Below are 27176 nucleotides of genomic sequence, written 5' to 3' on the forward strand. Positions count from 1 at the left end.
TAAGAGTTTGGTTGTGAAGGGAATAAGGTAGGTCAGGTATAGCTGAAGAAAAAGAATACCAGGAGACTCTGATTTTTTTTTAGTATGAAGAGAAAAGCTTGGTAGAGCTTGCTGGGAAGATGTTAGGAAGGAGCTTACAGTAGTATGACACGAAAGATCTAGGAGAGATCAGACTTCAAGGTCTGGAGAAACAGAGGATGGTGGTGATCAGAAGAGATATGAGTCACAAGGTGAAGGGATTGGCCTTAGATTAATGGATGGGTAACTCACCTGTTGTGTTAGGAAGGATGAGAGAAAGACGGATGTAGATGTAGACGGATTGTTGGTTTGTTATTTGGGAGTTGAGTTAATCACTTTCTATCTGGTGGTTTCTATTGCTTCTCATTGAAGTATAAATCAAGGTCATCTCTAAGAGTAAAGAAAGTTTGAAGAGAGTGAGGAATGTTGGAAATGGGTGTTGTGGAGCTGGATCGAGGAATTGGATAAGTAAATATATGTAGGGTGACCGTTCAATGCTGAACACTCAGGTAAGTTTGGTGATATGATAATTTGTTTTGTTTTGTGATTTTCTGCAGCAAATTTCAACATACAGAGCTAAGCTTTGCCAGTGGAAAACAGCAGAAAATTCAATAATTTTAGTTCATTGGCAATAGTGGTTGAAATAACAGATATATAAGAATAGCGTCAGGTATTTTCTAGTGAGTGACACCTTCAGCCCAGAATCCGAAAGATAGTATTCAGATTTGTGTAAAAAAGAACAGATTAAAAAAAAAAGTCAAGTAAAAGAAAATACAAATGTTGTAATATAAGTAAGGAGCCAAGTTTAGTAACTGATGGTTATAATTGCTTAGTAGTATGTGTAGTGAACACAGCAGCATCTATTTCCCAATTCTCAATCACCCTCTGTCTCCACGTAGCATACATGGTTTCAAGGCAAGTGATTTCCATCCTCTGGTGAAAGTGACTCGTTCAGCGGCGGGCATGTGACAATAAGAGTGAAAATCAGAACTTCCTTTCTCTCTTTCTCTCTGGACAGTGTGGGTTTGAGGACATAAATCCTGGAAATATTTTACTACTATAACCTAAGCCAGTCTGAGGACAAATTTAACATATGAAGGAGGGCAAAGACAAGAGAATAAAAGAAAAAAGGAACTAGGACTTGATAATTTTATTTATCTTTGTGTCAAATTTGGCCTGAAGCCTGACCCATCCTATTTTTTTTCAAACCAAAAATTTTCTTTATTTTTTTATGCCAAGCTGAGATGGGTTTTGAAAACTTCTTAAATGAATTATTTGTTTTTCCCAGTATGGGCTTTTCTTTTTCAATCATCCACCCCTCCAATAAGGATTTACTTTGTGGTGTATTAATGGCATAACTAAATCTTGGTTGCTGTCCCATTTTATCAGTCTTCACTATATGATGAGAACTTTGTGGTGTTCGGTGACTGAGCATAAATACTAAGTCAGAGCTGCCCAATATGTGTTGCAGGTGTCCAGGTCTGTTCTTAGATCCCATTATTCCTCGCCATTCACGAGGAATAGGAATCTGCAAGTATGGCCTTGATGGTTTGGGGCCGATTTGGACTCTCAAAGAACAATCAAAAAGGCAAGGTGAAGAAAGCTTAACAGAGAGCTGGAGCATCCTGTGGGAGCTATAGGCAGTAAATGATAAGGTCATGAATCATAATTGCTAATCTTTATTGGGCACTTGGTATTTGCCAGTCACTTTCCAAGTGTTCTTCATCTGTTGCATTTTTATCTTCACAACAAACCCCCAAGATTGGTACTATTAGTATCACTCTTCATTACACTGATTAGAGATCTGGGGCACAGAATGATGAGCAATTTTTGAAGAGCCAAGACTTGAAGCCAGAGAGTCAAGCTCCAGAGTCCTAACTTGCACACTAAACATGTCTTGGGGAGAGAAGAGGAGAATTGAGGAGATCCAGGCATATGACTTTCCACTCAGATTCCCTGCTTACTAGAGTTGTCTTTGTTCATGGTAAAATACAGCTCATTGCAACGTATGATATACAGCTAGTGTCACTCCCAGCTGTTGGCATACACCACATATATTGGAACTTTCTGTGGGGCTTTATCCACAGGATTTGCATGAGTAGGAAGTAGAAGCGTGGATGTGCACACAAGCTGGCCTAAGGATAGAACTGAGCCGTCAACTGAGATAAGTCTGTGAATAAATAATAAATAAATAAAGACTGCGAGCTTAACTATCATTTCCAAGGAAATATTCTGAATAAATAAGTATTATTATTTAAATTCTAAATATATCAGTTCCACAGCTACTTCTAGGAACCACTAACCCAAAGGAGGTTAAACCAGGCAGGAGTTGTCAGTGGTTAGGTGGACACAGAACAGGAATGAGGAAATCAAACTTGTCTTCTCGGTCAGTCAGTCAGTCAAAAAATATTATCAAGCTCTAATTCAGTGACTACTCTGGATACATCAGTTAATAATACAGCTTATGTCCAAACTTTCAAACAGCAAACATTACATCAGATGGTGTTTATATACAGAGGCTGGATGGATTCTACTTGGTACCTTATTGCTGTGTCACTGTTTCTATTTTGACCAGTCAAGGCACAGAAGTTTCTGTCCAGAGAGTGACCTAAAGTTGTGTTTCTTAAAGAACAGTTCTTAGAACACGTCCACTAGAATTTCTGTAGTTATCTGTCAAAAATGAAGATTCTGGGGCCTGTCTGGTGGTGCAGCAGTTAAGTGCGCACGCTCTGCTTCAGCGGCCCGAGGTTTGCAGGTGCGGATCCTGGGCGCACACCGACGCACTGCTTGTTAAGTCATGCTGTGGCAGTGTTCATATACAGTAGAGGAAGATGGGCATGGATGTTAGCCCAGGGCCAATCTTCCTCAACAAAAAGAGAAGGATTGGCATCAGATGTTAGCTCAGGGCTGGTCTTCCTCACAGAAAAAAAAAAAAAAAAGAAGATTCTGGACAGTACCCTAAACTTACTAAATCAAAATATAAAAGGACAGAACCTTGTATATAAGTATACTATATATTTTACGTATTTATATCTTATAATTATTATATATAGATCTACATAAACTAACAATTTTATGATATATTTATTTTAGATAAATATATATTGATTTTTATTGCTTATATATTAAATTATTATATACATGCTCATTTATATATTATATAAAACATAAGTAATATATAAACATGTACATATTTATATTTATATAAATACAGTATATATTTTTATCCTATATGATATAATTCTTATGCTGACTAAAGTTTGGGAACCACGGCTTTAAATGCGGAAACAGCTTCTGAAAATCAAGACATAGGCAGGGCAGAGCTTCTCAATTATCTGGAGTGCTTGGTCAGGATCCAAACTGTTTTTCAGGGCACTTTTCAGGTATGCCAGGCTCTGAAAGCATCCTTGTTGTCTTTGTAGTTATATTACTTTAAGGTATCAGTGCTCGACTACTTCCAATTATTTGGAAAAGTATGAAAGGGGCTTAGCTTTTGGGGGCCTCTTAAGACAAAATGGCACCAATGGCCATGATTTATATGACAGAATCATACTGGTGGAATACCAAACACAATAGGATTAGAACCGATGTGGAGAAGAGCTGTTTAGACTCCAGAAAGACCCTCAACGCCTAGGACTACTAAAGTAGTCGTTTCTTCTTCAGAAGGTAGAGATGGAGGTCGTTAACCAACAGAGTTTGGGATAAAGTACCAATAATTTCTCAGAAATAAGAAGTTGTCCTTAAAATTCCAATAACCTGTTTTCCAAACCAGGTCATTTCAGTTCTGTCTATAGAGATGAAGCCTTATTCTACGTTATTTACATAATCTATCCAAAGAAGGTTATATATAAAATATAGCATCCATTTGTCACCCTCACCAATTCTCAGCAAATTATAGGCACCCTTACCCCCAGGTCTAGCATGGTGAAGATACAGGTAACCAGCATAGGTCTTAAGGTCAGAATCAGTGATTAGCAGTAGCTGATGTTAGTGAAATGCAACCAGCATTAAGATTCTTAAATGTTACCAGATGCAGAGGAGCAGAAAATGAGGCAGAAAGAAGACAACTGGAAATTCCAACAGAAGCTGTAACTCAAGAACCAAGAGAGTAAAGGGCATGGCAACCGGGGCAGGACATTGAGAAACAAGCAGATATTTTAGAGGCACAGTTTACTCCTGGCTGTAAATATGTCTTAAGAGCATAAGTTGTGGTTCTGCTACTATGAAGTGTCATGTGGACAGAATCCACTTCTGTAAAATGAAAACAGCCATAGTTACAGAGTAGAATTACTTTGAGGATTAGAGAAAACACTGTACGATAAAAACAACTTAATGACTTGGAAGAGTTATTCCTAAATAAATAGTAGCCTTTATTATAATTGTATGTTGTGACATTATTCCCATTAAAATCTAAGCTCCTTTGAAACAAGAACCTGGTATTATTCATTGCTGAAACCACAGTGTGGAAGTTTTAGAACATGTTTTGATACTCCTCCCGTTGAAAGGTGATGTATGTCCCCTCCCTTTGAATCTGAGAGAGCTTTGACCATTTCAATCAATACAAGTACAGTGAACATGAAACTATGCAACTTCCAAAGCTAAGTGAAGAAAAGGCCGTATAGCGTCTCCCTGTTCTCTTGGGACACTCACTTTTGGAGGCCTGAGCTGCCATGTCAGAAGCCTGGCTCTCCTAGACCACCATACTGTGAGAAACCCCAGGCCACATGGAGAAGCCATGTGTAGGTGCTTGTGATAATTTTATGTGATAACTTGACTGGCACAGGGTGCCCAGATTAAACATTATTTCTGAGTGTGTCCGTGAGAGTTTTCTGGATGAGATTAGTATTTGAATTGGTGGACTCAGTTAAGTGATTACCCTCCCCAATGTGAGTAGGCATTATCCAAACTGTTATGGGCCTGAACAGGACAAAAGGAGGAAGGAGGAATTCGCTCTTTTTTCCCTGCCTCATTGATTGAGCTGGGACATTTTATCTCATCTTCTCTGGCCTTTGGACCGGGATTAACACCATCAGCTCCCCTGGTTCTCAGGCCTTCAGACTCAGACGGAATTACACCACCACCGTCCTGGGTTTCCAGCTTGCAGAAGGTAGATTGTGGGACTTCTCAGTGTCCCACACCATAATCATGTGAGCCAGGATATATACATATACGTCTCCTACTGGTTGTGTTTCTGTAGAGAACCCTGACTAATACAATGCTCCAGGTCAGGTCTCAACCAACAACCAGCATCAGCCACCAGACACGAGAGTAACCACGCCTCCAGCTGATTCCACCTCCCAACGATCAAACCACTTCCAACCACTGAATCTTCCTAGTTGAAGGCCCAGGCACAATGAAGCAGAGACAAGCTTACCCTGTTTGAATTGCTGACCTAAAGAAGCTATGCACATAATAAAATGGTTGTTTTACGCTGCTATGCTTTCAAGTAGTTTGTTACGTAGCAATAGTAAACAGAAGAGATTTTGATATGTGGAAGTGAATGCTGCCATAACAAAAACAGAAAAGGTGTGACATTTGCTTTGGAATTGAAGGCTGAGCAGAACCTAGAAGGGACAGGAGGACACTGACAAGCCTTAGGAAGCTGTTAGTGAGGGCTTGGACAATATGGGAACAATGTTATTGGCAAGGGGAGGAAATTGAACCCTTACTATATAATGGTAAAAAGTTTGTTATGAAACAATTGTAATGGGCATAGCTTGGAAATTCTTAGCATATTTTTGACCCCTTATAAGTGTTTGCCAAATAAAACCTTTAAAATTACAATAAAGTTACAGCATTTCTGCTATTTTTCTTACTAGAAGCTGAGGTGGGAAAGGAGACACTTCTGAGAAATTAGAATTAAAAATTCATAATAAATCCAGATTTTGTACTTCTACTTTCTAACTCTCCTCAGAAATTTTACCCATTAAGGAAATATTTTCTTCATATTTTAGGGCTAGTACATATCAACAGATAGGTTGATGAGAGTTGTTTAAGGAAGATTCCCCACTTTGTGAGAACATTGGTCACGCAGAAACACAAAGCAGAAAATACAAACCTCAAAATGCTGCATCTGGGAGAAGATTATTTTTCTCTTCAAAGAAAAATGTACGTGAAGGAAGCTTTTTTAAAAAAAGTAAATCAGCCATTCGAGATTAACATTCTAGAATTAATTATATTGTCAGAAAATAATGCTGAACATATCCATATAGGAACATGTATTCCAAAAGGGAAGGCATTAGTAACCAATGCTTAGGTGGAGCAAGAAGCAATGGAGAATGTCTAATTAGTTCCAATTAGCCATGCCAGGGGATTGCTTTCTAGGTAAAATTACCTTATAATGAGGTGATTAACCTCTTTGGAAAGCCTTACTTAATACTTAATGTGTCCTATAAAGAAGTAGTATAACAAGGGTCCTCAAAATTGTTCCCAGAAATAATTTTTAACAAGAATCAATCGATTTTATTCTAGAAGAACCAAAAACACTTTTATTATTTTATTGGTACAGTGAATCTGAAAGCATCTATATATTATAAATTAGGTATTCAAGCTTCATATCAAATTAACTAACTTATATGGTGCTAACTTTATCTATACTAAAGAATATAACAAGTGAGCTTTAATCAGTTCCAAATGCTAGCCTGTAGATTAGATATGAACATCAAAGGAAAAAGAAATGTCTGTCATTGACATTGGTCAATGTCACAGGCTCATTCCCTAAAGTCGGCTGTCCATCGTCTAATTAGTTTAGTGGACTCCTTCAGTCCCCAGAGTACAACTGGCTGTTGTTACAATTAGAGACACTAATGCGGAACAAGATAGTAGGCCTGATCACAAAGGAAAGGGGAGCTTCTGTGTTTTTAACACAAAAACACTTGGTAAATTGGGGCTAGGGTTCTTAGAAACAGCAGCTTTAGCTGATGGCTAGGCTTATCTTTGGTTTTTCCCTTAAACTGATAATTTATTTATTATGGACTAATTGAAATTTTCTATATATATATATAAAATTTATAATAATATATAACATATGTTATATATATACATATGTGTGTGTATATATATATACATATTTGCTGTCAGCTTGTAAAGAAAAAGAAATAATTTACTTTAGTGTTTTCATTTGAAAAATATTTCCTGCAAGTTTCCATGTAGGCATAGAATTTGGAATGAGTAGACATTTTTTTCTTAAACTGTTTTCTTACTGTTTAATAATCCTCCCTATAATAAAATACTCTATCTTGGATCATTCAGTTGTAAATTTGTGGACATCTCTGAATTAACTACTGTTACTTCACAAATCTTATTTCTTAATTTGGTGCCCTAGGAAGAGATTGTGTGCATGTGTGTTTATTTGTTTGTGTGTGTGTATGTATAAAGTTTTTGCATGGAACACATGCAAATTCATGTAAAACAAAAACACAAATCCTAGGGTTAGAAAGGCAAAATCAAGGAGGAAAATATTTAGAATATTTGCATGGAAAAGACACTAATAAAATGTAGGTATCTTGCCAATAGTAACTAGAAATAAATGTTTCTTCTTCAGCCAAATCAGAGAATATATAAGAAACCCTTTCTTTATCACATATCCTTTAGAGCTCAATGATCACCTTAACTTGGGAGCCCCATAAAATATCCTCTCCTCTGAACTGTTACAATATTGACTTTTCTTCCAGTTTATATTCTTCGGCAGAAGCTATCACTATACGGGGTTTCTATGTAACCCCAAATTCATTTTCTTCATTTGCCTTAGAGATTCGAAAGATTCAATGTCTAGCTGGATGCCCAGCATATAAAAGGGGCTCCTTATTAAATGTCTGCAGAATAAATGATCAACCAAATCAATAGCAGAGAAGCAATATTTTAACCAAATTTCAGGCCCTTCATTGATCCTTTTATTACTTCACCGCAGTGGCAAAAAATAAATGAAAGAAAAAAAGAGAGCAAGAATAAAAAATCTGGAGGGAACAAAGAAAAGAGGGAGTGAGAGGCAAAGAAGGAAGGAAGGAAGAAAAGTTATTGAATCTCTTCCTTATTTATCCTCCAGTTCTCACTTACTCTGTTCCAAAGAACTATCTTACAAACATGAAACAGCCTGGATAGAAAAATGAGTGTTCTGGTTTAACGACACCAGGACATGATGCAGGAAAATTCTGGTGAATCAAATCCTTTGCATCACTGTGCACACAGCTCTGACTCACTTAACCATGCATATTCCTACCTGCTCAGATCAGAAAATATATTTAAATGAGTTTCAACATACAAATGAAAATATATGAATAGAACAGCACAGTTAGTAACTTATTTTGAAAGTCTTATATTAGAAACAACTGTATAGCAAGAATATAATTATGGAAAATTTACATAAATATGATAATATGAAAAACTGAAACTCTTAGAATATATATATGTACACACATATATAAATCTATTCATCACAAATATATGTATGTATACACATATATAAAACTATATATTATCTATCCATCTATTATATTTGTCTATGTACTTTATGGCTTATACACAGTTAACAGTTTACTCATCTGGAAAATCTGACTTAATAATAATGGTTACACAAAAGATTTCAAGAAATATTATTTAAAGGATATAATTGAGTAGTCGTTCTAAGTGAGAATGAAAAATGAGTATGTTTCTCTTTTAAAAACAGACCAAAGTTGGTTAGGTACACAGAAAATGAAGACATAAAAAAATGCTTTAGGACATGAAATTCTCACGAGTACATAATTTTCTTCAAAAGGTCTCTGTGCAGTGCTAATATTTATATGAATATAGATTTTACTCAAAATACTAAAAATAACAAATGTTTAACTTTTACTATCAGTAGTACTGTTTCCCTAGTTGGTTTATAAAAGATGGTACCATTTACATAATGTGGAAATCTACATTAAAACATAATTGTTTACATTTTTTTTTTTTTTTGGTGAGGAGATCAGCCCTGTGCTAACATCTGCCAATCCTCCTCTTTTTGCTGAAGAAGACCGGCCCTGGGCTAACATCCGTGCCCGTCTTCCTCCACTTTATATGGGATGCCGCCACAGCATGGCTTGCCAACCATCGAACCCCGGGCCGCCACAGTGGAGCGTGAGCACTTAACCGCTTGCACCACCGGGCTCGCCCCATAATAATTTACATTTTTAAATAGAAAAAATGCTTCACTATACAATAATGAAGTTGTTCTGACTGACGGACGCAAAGGTGAAGTCAAATGCCTTAAGGACAATTCCATGCAGACTCCATTCTGTCTCTACTTTCATTGTTTTTAATGGAGTGTGAAAATGTCAAGAATTTAAAAATCAATTGTTCTACACAGTAAAAATATTATAAGTAAAAGTGGATATATGAAATAAAAATTTAATTTTTATAATTTCAAAAGTGAAAGAAAAGATGAATTCCTATAAATGAAATTTTATAAATATATACACTAAAAACATTCAGGAAAAAAATAGGAATATCTTCTTTAGAGGAGGCGGAGTCAAGATGGCGGCATAAGCAGACTGGAACTCACCTCCTCCCGTGGACACAGCCAATTTACAACTACGCGTGGAAAAATTACCCCTGAGACAGAACTGAAAACTGGATGAGAGGAACTCCTGCAACAACGGACAATCCTAACTGAGGTGGAAGAGGCAGAGACTCCCTTCTGGAGAGGAAAAAACGCCGCCTTCACAAACCGCCAGCTTCAGGGCCGCTGGGAGCAGCTCACAGGTACGCAGCCCTCCCTGGAGGCGCGGGGCCCTGAGCCGCTGAGCGACCCCGCTGTGGGCATTTTGTGGACCCAGCACAATCGAGACCAGCGGCATAATATCTGACTTTGCCTGCTACTAAAGCACTGGGGAGCACCCCCAGAAAACCCGGTTCACAAAGAAAGTAAAACTGGCTCTTAAAGGGCCCGCGCACAAACTCACCCGTTTCAGAAAGCATCCTAAAATCACCAGAAAGAAGGGTGCACAGTGCTGTGGTGAAAAGAGACTCACCTAATAGGCCCTGAGTGCATCTCAGTGAGGGGTGACGCTCTCCAGGGACTGGGACATTGGCGGCAGCCATTGTTGTGGCCTGGTGTGGGTGTGCTGACACAGACGCCATTGGAGTTCTCCCTGAGGCCTGCTAGCCCAGGGTCTGCCCCACCTGCTAGAGCACCTATTTAATCCAACTCAGCTAGGGCAGGCACCCGACCCTAGAGACTGGCCCCCCCCAACAACAAGCCCACAGGCAACTTGTGGGCCTGCATAGATTGGTGACAGGATTCTCTGCAGCCTGGCAACTGAGCCGACTTGAGCGGGGCAGGGTGTGCACAAGGAGCGGGTGGAGAGTGTGGGGTGGTGGCGGAGTGTGTGGGGCTCCCGCTGTGGAGAGACTGGGTCTGCTTGGGAAGGTTGGGGCACTCACACGGGGCAGGACTGTGTTGACTGTGTGTGGACCTGTGGGCGGCAGGGCTTCTCAGCCACAGAAGGCTTGTGCTTCTCAAAGACCCACACAGGAGGTTTGCTCCACCTCCCAAAGTCTGAAACAACTGGGTGCTCCTGTGCCTGAGGCCAGCCCCACCCAGCTGCAATCCTCAGAGAGCTGATAAGAGACCTAATAGGCTAGAGGCTTACAGCAATTGTAAGGCCCTGAGCCTAACAACCTGCCAAGGTGGGGGCCTACTCACTTAAAAGAAATACTGCAACACAAATGTGCTATTAGAACTTGCAGCCAACTGTGCTGGGGCTCCCCACACCTGATAAAGAGACTGAAGGGCCCACAACAACTACAAGCAGCTGAGCATTACAACAGCTGGCCAGGAGCATAACTCAGCCTCCCTGGGCGCCTACAGAGAGAGCAAACAGGCCACAGCAGAAGGACACATGTAGCCCACATAGGGGTCACCCCTGGAACATTGAGAACTGAGGGAAGCACACTGGAAGCCTCCTAAGGCATCACTTACATAAGGTCACCTATCCAAGAGCAGGAGACGTAGCTGACCTACCTAATATGTAGACACGAGCACAGGGAAAGAGGCAAAATGAAGAGGCAAAATAATACATTTCAAGTAAGGGAACAGGACAAAACCCCAGAAAAGGAACTAAGTGAAACAGAAATGAGCAACCTACCCGACAGAGAGTTCAAATTAAGAGTGTTAAGGGTGCTCACTGATCTGGGGAGAAGAATAGATGAACTCAGTGAGAATGTCAACAAAGAAATGGAAGATATAAAAAAGAATCAATCAGAAATGAAGAATACAATACTGGAAATGAAAAATTCATTAGAGGGACTCAAAAGAAGAGTAGAGGATACAGAAGAACGGATCTGTGAGCTGGACGAAAGACTAGAAGAAATTACCCAAGCTGAACAGGTAAAAGAGAAAAGAATTAAAAAGACTGAGGACAGTCTAAGGGACCTCTGGGACAATATCAAGTGCACTAACATCCGTGTTATAGGTGTCCCGGAAGGAGAAGAGCGAGACAAGGGGGCAGAGAATCTATTTCAAGAAATAATAGATGAAAACTTCCCTAACCTAAGGAAGGAAACAGACACCCAGGTACAGGAAGCACAGAGAGCCCCAAACAAGATAAACCCAAAGAGGCCCACACCAAGACACATCATAATCAAAATGTCCAGAATTAAAGATAAAGAGAGAATCCTAAAAGCCGCAAGAGAATGTCAAGTTATGTACAAAGGAAACCCCATAAGACTATCAGCTGACTTCTCAGCAGAAACCTTACAGGCTAGAAGAGAATGGCACGATATATTTAAAGTGCTAAAAGGAAAAAACTTACCGCCAAGAATACTCTACCCAGCAAGGTTATCATTCAAAATGGAAGGAGAGATCAAAATTTTCCCAGATAAGCAAAAATTAAAGGAGTTTGTCACCAAGAAACCAGTGCTACAAGAAACGATAAAGGGACTGATTTAAGGGGAAAAGAGAAGACCACAAATAGGAAAAATCATCTGTTTCCATGATTAGAACGTAATGGATACAAATGCACAACAAAGAGGTTAGATATGATATCAAAAACATGAGGGAGGAGGGGAGTTAAAGAGTACAGCTTTCAGACAGAGGTCAAACTAAAGTGACCATTAATTCTGTATAGAAGAAGAAAGGAACAGAGAAGGACTACTAAAACACTGAGAAAAAAAAAAAAAGTTAAAAAATGGCAGTAAGTACATACTTATCAATAGCTACTTTAAATGTCAATGGACTAAATGCTCCAATTAAAAGGCATAGGGTGGCTGACTGGATAAAAAAACAAGACCCATATATATGCTGCATACAAGAGACACACTTCAGACCTAAAGACACTCACAAACTGAAAGTGAAGGGATGGAAAAAGATACTCCATGCAAATGGCAATGAAAAGAAAGCTGGGGTAGCAGTACTCATATCAGACACAATAGACTTTAAAACAAAAACTGTAAAAAGAGACAAAGAAGGGCATTAGATAATGATCAAGGGAACAATCCAACAAGAGGATATAACAATTGTAAATATCTACGCACCCAATGTAGGTGCACCTAAATATATAAAACAATTATTAACAGACATAAAAACAGAAATAGACAGTAACACAATAATAGTAGGGGACTTTAACACTCCACTTACACCAACGGATAGATCATCCAAACAGAAGATCAATAAGGAAACATTGGCCTTAAACGACACACTACAACAGATGGACCTAGTAGATATATACAGAGCATTCCATCCAAAAAGTGAAAAATACATGTTCTTTTCAAAGGCACATGGAACATTCTCCAGGATTGATCACATATTATGCCACAAAACAAGTCTCCATAAATTTAAGAAGATTGAAATAATACCAAGCATCTTTTCTGACCACAACGGTATGAAACTAGAAATCAACTATAGGAAGAAAATCAGAAAAGCCACAAATAAGTGGAGATTAAACAAAATGCTACTGAACAACGACTGGGTTAACGAAGAAATCAAAGAAGAAATCAAAAAATACCTGGAGACAAATGAAAATGAAAATACGACATGCCAGAATTTATGAGATACAGCAAAAACAGTTCTAAGAGGGAAGTTTATAGCGATACAGGCCTATCTCAACAAACAAGAAAAATCTCAAATAAACAATCTAACAATGCACCTGAAGGAAGTGGAAAAAGAACAAACCAAGCCCCAAATCAGTAGAAGAAGGGAAATAATAAAAATCAGAGCAGAAATAAATGAAATAGAGACCAAAAAAACAATAGAAAAGAAATTAATAAAACCAAGAGCTGGTTCTTTGAAAAGATCAACAAAATTGACAAACCTTTAGCTACACTCACCAAGAAAAAAAGAGAGAAGACACAAATAAGTAAAATCAGAAATGAAAGAGGAGAGGTTACAACAGACACCTCAGAAATACAAAAGATTATAAGAGAATACTATGAAAAGCCATACGCCAACCAAGTCGACAATCTGGAAGAAATGGATAAATTCTTAGAATCATACAACCTTCCAAAACTGGATCAAGAAGAAGTAGAGAATTTGAATAGACCAATCACCAGTAAGGAGATCGAAACAGTAATCACAAACCTCCCCAAACATAAAAGTCCAGGACCAGACGGCTTCCCTGGTGAATTCTACCAAACATTCAAAGAAGACTTAATACCTATCCTTCTCAAACTCTTCCAAAAAATTGAGGAGGGGGGGAAGCTCCCTAACTCATTCTACGAAGCTGACATTACCCTGATACCAAAACCAGACAAGGACAACACAAAAAAAGAAAATTACAGGCCAATATCACTGATGAACATTGATGCAAAAATCCTCAATAAAATACTAGCAAATCGCATACAACAATACGTTAAAAAGATTATACACCATGATCAAGTGGGATTTATTCCAGGGATGCAGGGATGGTTTAACATTTGCAAATCAATCAACATAATACACCACATTAATAAAATGAAGAATAAAAATCACATGATCATCTCAATAGATGCAGAGAAAGCATTTGACAAGATACAGCATCCATTTATGATAGAAACTCTGAATAAAATGGGTATAGAAGGAAAGTACCTCAACATAATAAAGACCATATATGAGAAACCCACAGCTAATATCATCCTCAATGGTGAAAAACTGAAAGCAACCCCTCTAAGAACAGGAACCAGACAAGGATGCCCACTGTCACCACTCCTATTTAACATAGTACTGGAAGTCCTAGCCAGAGCAATCAGGCAAGAGAAAGAAATAAAAGGGATCCAAATTGGAAAGGAAGAAGTGAAACTGTCACTATTTGCAGATGACATGATTTTATATATAGAAAACCCTAAAGAATCCCCCAGAAAACTTTTAGAATTAATAAACGAATATGGTAAAGTTGCAGGATACAAAATCAACATACAAAAATCAGTTGCATTTCTGTACACTAACAATGAAGTAGCAGAAAGAGAAGGAATATCTTCTTTATTTTATTTTTGACTCAAAAATATATATAAGATATATATGTAAGAGACTGTATCGTGAAATTCATTGAAAAACAATTTTAAATTAGCTTTTATTAAACATAAATTAAAAACTCTTACAGTATATGATGAAAATTACATGTGAATACATCATTATGATATAAGATAGAATTTGAATGTTGCTTTTGAAGCTTTGAAAATTTATTTTATTCAATTCAAAGAGACAACTTCTCAATGGTCTTTAAATAGTAAGTAAAATAATTGGTTATGATATAGCATTTTTCCATCAGTACTGAAACATTATTTTATTTTAACTTCACATTTTATTCGGGAACCTCAATTAGATTCTTTTTGTCTAGACAACAATTGGTAATTTTCTGTTTCATTATTCTTGTCTGTCTGCTTCGTCCCTACAACACCAAGGTTGAAAGTAAAAAAAAAAAAAAAAAGATTCATAAGTCTTTATCTCTATTAACTAGGAAATTATAATTTTTTACATATAATGGAATCTGAAATATATGGGAAATTATACTTTCTAAGTTAAGAATATATATATATACACAAAGTTCAAAATAAAGAATATACAGGTACAAAATTGGCACTTCAAAATCAATAAAAATATTTTATGAGCTATTTTGACTAAAAAATATTTGCTTCAGTAAAATCTCTCTTCAGATTGTGATAATTTATGCAAAATTGAGTATTATTGTCTTTAGCTTAGTATCACACGATATGGAACTTACAAAATAAATATATATTTATATACATATATATATATAGAGAGAGAGAGTTTTTATACTCAGTCTTCAGTTCAACACCTTCACCAGGTAAATATTAATCACTGGTTGATAACTACATATTGCTGACCTATGAAATTGATAATAACAAGTACTAAACAAATTTCTAAGTAAGCTTGTATTATTCATTAGCAAGACATTCACAGTGTTCAGGGATTTATATTGTACAATTTTCGTTCATTTATTAACATTGCTCGGATCTTTGGAGATTAAGGACATGAGTACTAAAAAAAACTAAAAGGCATTATTAGTACCTGAAAGAATAGTTACTAAGAACTGACACTCATTCTAGTCATATTTCAACTCTATTTTTTCTATCACATTTTTTTGCACTATAAAAAGCGTAAACTATAAAAGTAGTAAGAGGTTTGGAAGACAAATATACCACTCAATAACACATAATTTAGTGAATAAATTTAGCAAATATCTATTGAGTGGTCGTTACATTCCATGCACTGAGTGGATACTAAAGGCCCAGAGAGAAAAAGAGACTCATTCCATGATCTCAAAGAGCTTATTGTCAGGTGGAAAAAAAAAAAAATCAAGAATCTTTCCACAGAATGAGTATGATTTTAAAAGCAAAGGCAAAAATTTTCTAAATTCATATATGCTATGATTTTCCTGGATAATTCTGAGAGCATACGTTCTTTTTTAAATTAAAGTTTACTAATATAGTAATATCAAATCACCAGTCTGGTATATCAGTTTGTCAATTTTGTTTCTTGTCGTCACACATTTGGAAAGCAAGACCCTCTGTCATATCTGATATCACTACATAGAGTCTGAGTTAAATTGCCTTATTTAAATTCACACACCAGTTTCGGTTTTCTAGTTGTAGATTTCTTCATAAGAAGCAGAAAGTAGTACAGAAATGAAGTACACACCTCTAAAAGGGCACTAAGAAAATGATCTTTGTCTCATTCAAGGCGTTAGAGACCAGATACTTTTAAATAATCAGTGTGGACTTAATGAAATAGTGTCATTGTGGAGAGTTGGTGGCCATCAGTGTTTGTCAGCAAATGGTATTAAGCGTTGTATATTAAGAATTTGAATTCATTCTTTAAAAAGAAGCTATGACTACAATGTTAAGAAATCTTTGTAATATCACCAATACTTTTTCTATAGCTAGTTCCATTTTTCACATTACTTGTAAGTCCTTATCAACATTGCACGGTGTTACTCATGGAATTCAACAGCTTTGCATTTTTTCCAAAATTATTATAAACCATCATAATTATCATTTTAATGGATGCATATTCTAGTGTGTTAATGTACAATTATTAATATCATTTTTTTTTAAAAAAGCAAGAACTTAAAATGCTCTATCTAAATTACAGAAGAAGTATAATACAGGTAAATTATAAGAGCATAAGTATGATTGTAAATAGTAATAGTAAAATTATTTAAATATTTTAAATACCAATATTATGTAATAAATGGTTTTAAATAATAGTAGCATAAATACTTAAAGATTATTTTGTTTTGAGTCTAAAAGACTGAAAAACTTTATTTAAATTCAGTTTGATAGAACATCTCAAAGTTTAGAAAGTTGAATAGCGTACTTTCTTTTAACAGTTAACTCAGATTTACATAGAAATTTGGAAAAGAATACGATATAAACCTCTCAACTAGCACTCTCTTAAGCACCGGAAAAATCATTACCTTTACCAGTTCTTTCAATTTCTGTCATAAGAAGCAAAGAGAGCAGAACTATATATTTTGGTAATTAATTTCCTTAAGATAATGTTAGAAACATCATGTTCTTTAAAATATAAATGAATTTCAAGGTGAGCATGCTAGAAGATAATATTAATGGCATATGATTTATTGTGACAAGAGATCTGATCTGAAACACCATTATTAGGAGTACTTAAAAGAATCCATTTGCAAATTCCTGAAAATATGAAAGAGTGCTACAGCTGAACCTATCTTAATGTTGAAATCTGAAAATCTGTCCCTTGTAAGGATGAAACTGCTGGCGCACATCTGGCATGTTTTCCTCATAGAAATTTATTGGAAAATTTTTATATTCTGAATATGTTGTATTATAGTTTAAGGAATTACCTAAATGTTTCTAATTCTGAGTGAAGACTTAATCTACAAAAGTGTAGATTGAAATGTACATGCCTAATTGACTTGGTAATATATGTAGTTTTAGGGCTGATTGTTATCTTAAAAAATAGTTGGCCAATAATACATTGAACATCTACTATATACCCGGGATTCTTTGAACTCACAATAGAAACATGTGCCCTGTGTCAATCTAGAAGGTGTTTTTATATTATTACTATTCCAAGTGAAATATACCCTTTAAACTGTTTATAAGCAAGATTTACTCATGCCTCAACTTTACAAATAAGTTTCAATAAGATGTAGTTTTACATCTTATACACACATTTGGGTATACAAACACATTGTTGTGAAAGGCATCTAACCACATATTGGGCAGTGAGGAATGTCATAAATTAGTAGTGCAATTGATAATAAAATATTAAGTAGGTATATGTGAAAAATAGAAGTCTTTTTTATTAAGAAGCATTAAAATTATTCTGGAGAACAGAATTCATTAGCCTCTGACACTTGAGAGAGAATCATAAATATCGGCATTCTTTTATATAGGCTGTCAAATTTGAGTATCACATAAATATATTGATACATCGCTCTATACTTTTAATTCTTTCTCCCTCCCCCTTGCCCCCCATCTCTGTCTCTCTCTCTCTCTGTGTCTCTCTCTCTCTTTTTCTCTGCCTCTCTGCTAAGCTTGAGACAAAAATGCCTTAAACACCATTAAACTTTTTCTCCCCTGGATATTTCTTCAAGCTTTTTTTTTTTTTTTTGTGAGGAGATCAGCCCTATGCTAACATCCGCCAATCCTCCTCTTTTTTTGCTGAGGAAGACGGCCCTGGGCTAACATCTGTGCCCATCTTCCTCCACTTTATATGGGACGCCGCCACAGCATGGCTTGCCAAGCAGTGCGTCGGTGCGCGCCCGGGATCCGAACCAGCGAACCCCGGGCCGCCGCAGCGGAGCGCGCGCACCCAACCGCTTGCGCCACCGGGCTGGCCCCTCTTCAAGCTTTTATTTATTTATTTATTTATTTTTGTGAGGAGATCAGCCCTGGCCTAACATCTGTGCCCATCTTTCTTCACTTTATATGGGACACCCCTGCAGCATGGCTTGCCAAGCAGTGCGTTGGTGCGCACCTGGCACCCAGGATGCGAACCAGCGAACCCCGGGCTGCCACAGCAGAGTGTGCGCACTTGGCCACATGTGCCACCAAGCAGGCCCCTCTTCAAGCTTTTAATGGGCTTTTGCATTGTGAAACTCCTGAAGGGGTACACTGCATGCTGCATTTTCCAAAGAGTATTTTTTTTTTTTTTGCTTGAAACCTATTTTAATATATGAATATAAACACATGAAAGCTTCATAGAATGGCACTTGGGTAAGCATAGCCTAGTCTACTGTACAGTATGGTTTCATGTACATTAATAAATATATTCATTTCCAGGACATTCAAGGTGTATCATCAAGTGCTGAGATCTACTATAAAGTGAATATAATTTCATTGCTATATTAATTTATTTTCATATATTTCATGAAACTAAATCTTGTAAAATAAAAATGTCTTTTTATTTTAGATATAAATAAAATTTATTAGCTGCAAATTTTAACTAGATTACTTTTGATTTAATTTTGTAAAACACATGGCACAAATTCAAACAGTACAAAAAAGTGCAATAAAAATTCGGTCTCCACCCCAACCACTTGATTCCCTTCTCCAGAAGCAATCAGAGTTAAAAGATTTTTGTGAATCCTTCTAAAGATGTTATATGCACATATATTCATATATACACGTTTTTCATTTTCTTTAAAACAAACATTTATAGCTGTCTGAGCTATGAGAGAAAAAGCAAACCATAACATCATGATTTATGATTTGTAGGGTAAGAAATAACTCTAGGCAATACCTAAGGTAAGTATTAGAAATAAGTTTTCCTATGTTTTACTCAAACATTTAAATAGGTGAATTTAATGAAAAATCAGATAGGACCTCACTAATCATAAAACTATTTACTATGATGATTCTTATATAAAGTAGAACACTAAAGCCTATAAAGAAAAGTCTAAAACAATTTGAAAATACATTTTAACACATTTATTTATTATGAACCTACATGGAAGATAATTATGTCAATGTACTGATGTGTGACAAAATTGAAATAAACACAAGAATTTCTAGGGGCAGTTACTTAATAAGGAGTCTTCAACATTCATGGTAAGATGCCAACTTAGCCAAATATAGAGACTTTGGCTTTGAACATTAATATATAAATCACTTAAATATCTATACAGAAATGTTGATTACGATTTTGTCACTTCATAAAATGGACAGAGAATTGACTATAATTGAAGCAAAAGAAGATTCACTTCTTCTGCCCCATTTTGCCAGGGAAGTGTGGTAGAGATAGCCTTGTATCCTTCTAGAAAAGGGGAAGATACAAAGTCAAAGCGTTCCCCATTTCCCTGAATAACAGAAAGAGTCAATTTCTACATTTTGGAGGGAAAAATGTTTGCGTGTTGCTATAATGGCAAAATAGATTTTGGTTGTCCAGTCTTTTCCACTTGAAGAAAAAGTCTTTAAAAATAGTTTATGCACGCATTGATATTTCCCTTGTTTATTTTCCATGTAGTTGAGGCTGGTATTGGACTAACGGTAGAAAGATTACAAACCTTATATGATACCTATGTAACATACAGTTACTCAGCATTATCAAATCTGAGCCCCATGTTTTTCCTTGGGATTTAGGATGATCACTTCTCAATAATAAGCCATATAAAGACTTCCAGTATATCTTACTAAAATATTATTTTCATCTTATACTTGAAATCTTTCTTTTCAGCATATGAAAATGGACTAGAGATGGCCCCATTGCATTTCCCATTATAAACTCAGTAAAATCTAAGAGGAAAAACCAAATTATTTTACACTTTTGTCTTAATACTTACACACGAAGCATTATTCAGTTAATATATGTGAGATGTTTTTTACCATATAGTGACTCTTTTTATGCCGTAATTCATCGACAGCAACCATAATTATAATTTCACCATTTGTTACCTTACCTACTGTTGAATTTCTCTGGGTGTTTTTCTCTCATGATGTGGAATCTGTGTGCAATGGAGGCATCCTAAGAAGAGAAACAGAAAAGTAAAATAGGATGGTTTATGATCCTATTATCTTGTGGAAATAAAAATTGAAAAATAAAAAAGTTAACAAATAATATTGTTAAGTTAACTTTTTCCTAGCAATATCATTGCTAGAAAGATATTCTGAAATCAGGCAAAATATGTGTAATCCACATAAATTATGTGCAAGTGTGATTTATGTCACCATTTCACCATTGGTTACTTGTAATAATCAGTTCTAGGAATTGATTTCCATTTAATTTATATATCTTTTTAAATAATTGGTTTTGTCCTCATGCTCACAGTATGTTGAAGATAGTGCATACGAACATAAATGTCAAAAAGTAGTTGAAAATATTGTTACACAAGAGCTGGAAAGATGGCCTAAGTGGAGAAATGATATGGTGGAGAAGCTCCAGTCCTCTGAGATTAACTATGGGTAAAAAGATACTGTGAGAGTGCACATCTAGTAAAATTAAGTATAATACATGACTTCAATGTTTGCTAAGTGTCTTTGATTATCTGTTCGTTTCAAAGGCAACTTTCTGACCTATCTTATCTTGCTTAATAGAAAAAAGCAACAGGGAAAAATTTATTTCTTGAGAATTGGTGACAAGTGTAACTAGGCTCTGAGACCCCAAATGCACCAGTTCTGAACCCTAATGGAAGTCTCTTCCTTTTAGGAAAGCCATTCACAGTTTCAATGAGACAGAGTTACACTGAATGTGTGAGATTGGTGGAATATTGTGATTCAAGCTTTTCAAGCACAGACTATTTTTACTGGCTTTAAACAGTTGCCCCCGTTATTCCAAGCAAGAAGATATTTTCCCATACTTCATCTACACATGATTAATCACTCCAATGAGAAACTAATATATTTACCAGCCATCTCAATAGAAATGGGGCTATTGTTGTGATTAACTGTTAATTTTGTTTCATAGTGGAGATAAAGGAAAAAGAAAAACCAAACACAAAGGAAATAAAGAAGTTGTATGTTTGAGAGGATCTCAAAAACACTAATCAAGGATTAAAAGTCTAATGAATGAAATGAAAAGGCTAATGTGCTTACTCATGCATAACAAATCATGAGGCACAACAAGAGAGGGACCAATGCCCACTGCAGATGGCAGACAGAGTTGCTTTTCTCTGAAAGATAGAGCTGTGACAGGACTGTAATTTTTTCTGTACGTTTTATGCTCTAAAAATTATTGAGTGATTGAATTAATCCACAAGTGAAAAGGACACTAAGATATAGACAGGTGTGCATTGAAACAAGAGTTATAAAAAAGTTACAAAAATAAAAAAACTCTGGTTTGATATTCTATAACTTTGTTGTATATACACAGTCAACTTCCTGGTTTGTTAAGAAGTAGGAATATCAAGTTGGTCACTTTTATTGGTCCAATAGCTCTCAAACTCAGCCACAGAGTTTCTTCTTTTCAAAAAAAATTGTCATTAATAAGCCATAAATATGTTCTATTTTAGAATGTGAAGTTGTCTTATTGTGGTATGAAATTATAGAAAAATCTGAGCTGGGCTATTTATAGTATATTGTGCAGCATGATCATTAATTAATTTTTAAAAATCATTTATTTTGACTTTATCCCTAATTTGATTCAAAATCAATTTGGAATACCTTATAATTAAATGCATACATCCAGCATACCAGTTAAACAAAAGCAAAAGAATGTGAATCAAGTACTTAGAATGGGTGATCAATATTGGTTACCCATAGGGAGACTATCATTGAATTTACTTCTGCTTGAATTATTTGTTTCTGCTAATTTAGAGATCTGAGACTTTTAAAAATAGATTGTGTAGTATAATTTGCTTACAAGCATATATTTTTGCAATAACATATCTCTTCATTTCCAAAGCAAGAAGACAGAGAGAGGGAGAGAGAAAAGGAGAGGAGGAGAGGGGAGAGGAGAGGAGAGAGAGCATCAAAAGAAGACCGTGTAAGTAGACTGGACTATAATTAAGTAAACTCCTAGAAATATTGAACACCAAATAGCCAAAGATAAACTGAATGTTTGCTCTATCTCCAAGATACTTAGGCAATGGATCATGTAGTAAACAGAGGAGAAAAATAAAACCTAGCGAGGAACACTGGTGTGCCTTTTCCTTGTGTTGAATGGGTTCCACCATAAAGAGAGAGTTGGCATTGCTGACTGCAGGATTGATAAGGAACAATGACAGCAGGTGTTCATTTGGATGAGAACTCAGACCAAATTCCCATGGGACCCTGTCCCTTTGGCATAACCCCAAGAGGCTTGAAAGAGAACTGCCAAACCTTGCAAACTTATACAGCAGCCATATTTCAGGGACACTAAGGATTCTCTAAAAAGAGATCAAATAAGAAAAAGCTAAAACAGTGTTGTTGGATTTTACATAAATTTTGCTCTTTCTGTCTCTATGCATTGCAGTTTTTAGGGATCAGAAATTAAATCAGCATCACTTCTACCCGATAGAATGGACAATCTTAGAATTCAGACAGACTTTCACTTCCAAGGCTTGTGACTCTGAACAAATTACTTGTTTACTGTGAATCACAGCTTTCTAATCTTTAACAGATGATACTGATATGCTTTTATAATATTGTGGTGGTGATTTATTGAGATTATTCTGTATAGCAATTTCAACAGTGTTCTGTATAGCTGAGTGTTCATATGTTTTATATCCATACCAGAATTTTATTGAAAGTAAAAGATTGTGTAAAACATAGTTAAATTTTGAAGTATGTATTTACTTACTCTCAAATTGGTGTTATTATTTCCTGAACTTATAAAATACTTTTATTTTAAATTAATTTAAAACATAAAATCAGATATAAGAAATAAAAATAAAATATATTCATCTTTATTCAAGTAAAACACATTTAAATCTCATGTTGCTTTTCTAAGTAGCAAAAGAGTAAAGTATTTTTTCTTGATACATACAAATATACATATATCAGAGAATCTGCTGCTTAGTCATATCTGTCTTTAATACTCTGTCACTGGTATCTTTCTGAAGAGTGATTTTTTTCTCTTCCTGTAGGGGTTATTATTTTATTTTTTTTAAATAAAGTTACCCCAAATCTCCAAAGTTGCATTTTAAGCCATTAATTTGAAAAATTCGATTATTTTCTGTGGATCAGAATGTCTTCAATTGAGAAAATACTCTACGAGTGGTGAGACACCTGAGCCTACAGAAAATTCTATTGAGAGGAGGACAATATTAACACTAATCTTTTTCTTGAAGTGTAAAACATATTGGCCCAAATATTGTCATAGGTACTATCCTTTTTATTCCATTTAAAGAAACTTTCTCTGACAAATATTTTTACAAAACTTGTCAAATAAGTTGTTTTTATTTTTGATTATTGAATTATTATACCAAATTAAATACCTTCTCAATTACATTCCATTTCAGGATAGATTATAAATTTAGCCAATTACAAATTAGTATCATCAAAAGAGTTATTCCAAAGTGCAACTATGGAATTTAAAATTAAACTTTGCATACTAGATGAGTTTTCATCGTTGAAACAGTTCAGTTCCTCCTTAGTTTTGGATGGATTAATTGCAATGTCTCCCTGTGTAAGAGTTTTTTTCTTTTAATAATTGCAATTTGCTAAAAAGCTTCAAAAGATGAAGCTTTTGGTGTTTCACTTGTTGAATATCTTATCAAAGATTTCCAACTGATTTTTTTTCTTTTTTGAGGTATTATTTACATACAATAAAATTCACCAAGTTTAAGTGTACAATTCAATGAGTTTTGACAAAGGTATACAATAACCACCTTCATAATCATGATACAGAAAATTTCCATTACCCCGAGAAGTTCCCTAATGCCTTTTGCATCTATATACTTTTACGCTTGTATATACTCCCTCCTCTAATCTTGAAAGTCATTGATCTGCTTTCTTTCACTGTAGTTTGCCTTTTCTAAAATTTCCTACAAACAGAATTTAAAAGTAGTCTTTTATGTCTGGCTTCTTTCACTTATTATAATGCTTTTATGATTCAGCCATTTGTTCTGGTATCAGTGGTTTGTCCCTTTTAATTGCTAAATAGTATTCTGTTCAATAGATTCACTACAATTTGTTTATTCACTAGTTGTTGACACTTGGCTTTTGTGAATAAAGTTGCTATGAACTTTTGAGCATGATTCTTTTTGTAGACATGTGTGATTATATCTTTTGGGTAAATACCTAGGAGTGAGATTGCTGAGTTGTATGGATGTGTATATTTAACTTGATGAAAAATTGCCACATTATTTTTCAAAGTACTTGTACCATTTTTCATTCCTACCGGTAATGTACCAGAGTTCCAGTTACTCCACATCTTTACCAACACTCCAAATCCACAACAACTCTTGGCAGTCTTCTTAATTTTACCACTCTAATAAGTATGCAATGGTATCCTTGGTTGGAGCCTTAACCCTTAGGAGGCAGCACCATCTGCTTCACTAGAGGGGTCTGCTTATTGTGATGAAACTACAGGATTTGAAAGTTCTGGTACATACTTAATGGATGTTCCCAGCTCTATCACAAATCATTCATCCTTACAGCTCTTAGTATATTTTCTCCATTATGCGACTCAACAATTCCATAATAGCAATGAGCACTCTCTGGAATGGCACTTGTGCTCTCCCCTCCACACTCACACCACGCACAGCCTCAAGAGTTTCAAAGGATTCTTTTTTCTATGAAATTCCTCCAAAAGATATTTAGATACTATATGCTTAGAGTCTCCCTTGAAGAACTTTGAGCTCTCAGGCTGATTATGATTTTTTTCTCAAACTATACTTTAAATAAAAGTAGTAAGTTAGGGCCAGCCCCGTGGCTTAGCGGTGAAGTGCGCGCACTCCGCTACTGGCAGCCCTGGTTCAGATCCCCGGCGCGCACCAATGCACCACTTCTCCGACCATGCTGAGGCCGCGTCCCACATACAGCAACTGGAAGGATGTGCAACTATGGCATACAACTATCTACTGGGGCTTTGGGGCAAAAAAAAATGGAGGAGGATTGGCAGTAGATGTTAGCTCAGAGCTGGTCTTTCTCAGCAAAAAGAGGAGGATTTGCGCGGATGTTAGCTCAGGGCTGATTTTCCTCACAAAAAAAAAAAAAAAGAAAAAGAAAAGTAGTAAGTTAAAAAATTCAACATGTATAAAAGTACATAAAATGAAAAGTAAAAGTTCCACATTTCCTCAATTTTAATTCATAGAGATAATAACCAAGATCATTTTCTCATGCATCATTTTGAAAAAGGTCTATACACTTAAAATATATATGTATGAATGTATATATGCACATGTGTATATTTACAAAATAAGTTTATATTATACCAACTGTGCTGAAACTAGCATTTTTTCACTTATTAATATAGCTCAGACATCTTGTTATATTAGTAAACAGGAATTTTCCTTAAGTTTTTAACATCAGTAATTTAGTCCTTTCCAATGGATGTGCCAGTATTTATGTAACTATTTTCCTGTTGGTAGTGATTTGAGTTCATTTTAATATTTTGCTACAAAAATAAATTTTGCAAAGAACATTTCTGTACATCCTTTATGTACATCTTTGAATATATCTGTACAACATATACTTAGAAGTGGAATTCCTGGCTAAAAGTATATTTGAATATTGCCTTTTGTTATATAGTGAAAAGTTGTTCTCCAGAAAGTTAAAACCTTCCCACTAATAGTGTCTAACATGACTGGTTATCATTAAATTTATTAACTTCTGAATTTAATGGGCTAAAAACATATCTCACAATTGTTTAAATAAATTTTCCTTGTTGATTGAAGTAGACTATCCTTAATATGTTTTGGGCTATATTTATTCTTGTGTGGACTACCTATTCAAGTCCTTTATCTATTTTGTCTATGTACATAAAGACAATATTTATTTATATTAATAACCATAATAATGATAATTAAAAATAATTAAATATTTACTATTCTTAAGGCACTTTTTTAAGAATTTTACATGTAGTATTTCATTTAACCGTCACAAAAATTTTTACAAGCTATTATTATCTACATTTTATGAATGAGAAAACTGAGGATTAAGGAAGTTATAATCATTCCAGCCCATACCAGAAGCTGGGGAATTAGCAGTTGAATACAGGCTCTTCACTAGTGTAGACAAAGTCATGCATTGTAAATATTTTCCAAGTTCGTTTTTTTGACTTTATTTTTTTTACCTTGTAGGGTTTTAAATTTTTATATTTCAGATATATCCACCTTTTCTTTCTGAGTTTGAGTCATCTTAGAAAGACCTTTCTTTTCTCCAGAATTAAGTATAGTACTACTTTCTGTACGTTTTTCCCCTTATGACTTAATATTTTACATTGTAATAGTTGAAACATTTCATATTTATTTTGGTGAAGGAGTAAAGTAGAAATCTTGACCAATTTTTGCCAAAATACATACTATCTATACTAATAGGATTTGTTCAATAATTTACTTTTTCCCTTTTGTTTGAAAGACACAATTTATTACATAATAAATTTCCATCTCTATATCTCTATATGTTACCTTTGAACTATTTTAATTACTCTAGTTTTGTGATACATTTTCATATCTGGTTGGGCGAGAGTCACTTATTTTACTCTTTTTTAAAAATTTGATGCTTATTTAGAAGATTTATATTTTCAGATAAAATTTAATATCATTTTTATTCAAGTTACCCTTGCTTTGAGTACCAGGTCAAAATCTTTTGGTATTGTGATTGGATCTGACTTGATAGACAAATTTGGGGAGAATTGGAATATT

At 35.3% G+C, this 27176-nt stretch overlaps 1 protein-coding gene across 7 annotated transcripts in view; it reads right to left on the reverse strand.

Annotated features, from left to right (window-relative positions):
• DGKB (diacylglycerol kinase beta) overlaps positions 1-27176 on the reverse strand; it is a 700672-nt gene that overhangs the window by 292250 nt on the left and 381246 nt on the right. For all 7 annotated transcript variants that reach the window (XM_087426742.1, XM_087426849.1, XM_087426797.1 and 4 more), the window contains one exon: positions 20352-20416. In XM_087426742.1, the coding sequence (XP_087282868.1) occupies positions 20352-20416 (65 nt within the window). The remainder of the gene's footprint in view (positions 1-20351; positions 20417-27176) is intronic.

Source organism: Ceratotherium simum, chromosome 1, assembly GCF_057802395.1.
Source record: "Ceratotherium simum simum isolate JZ-2026a chromosome 1, ASM5780239v1, whole genome shotgun sequence".
In the NCBI taxonomy this organism is placed as follows: Eukaryota; Metazoa; Chordata; class Mammalia; order Perissodactyla; family Rhinocerotidae; genus Ceratotherium; species Ceratotherium simum.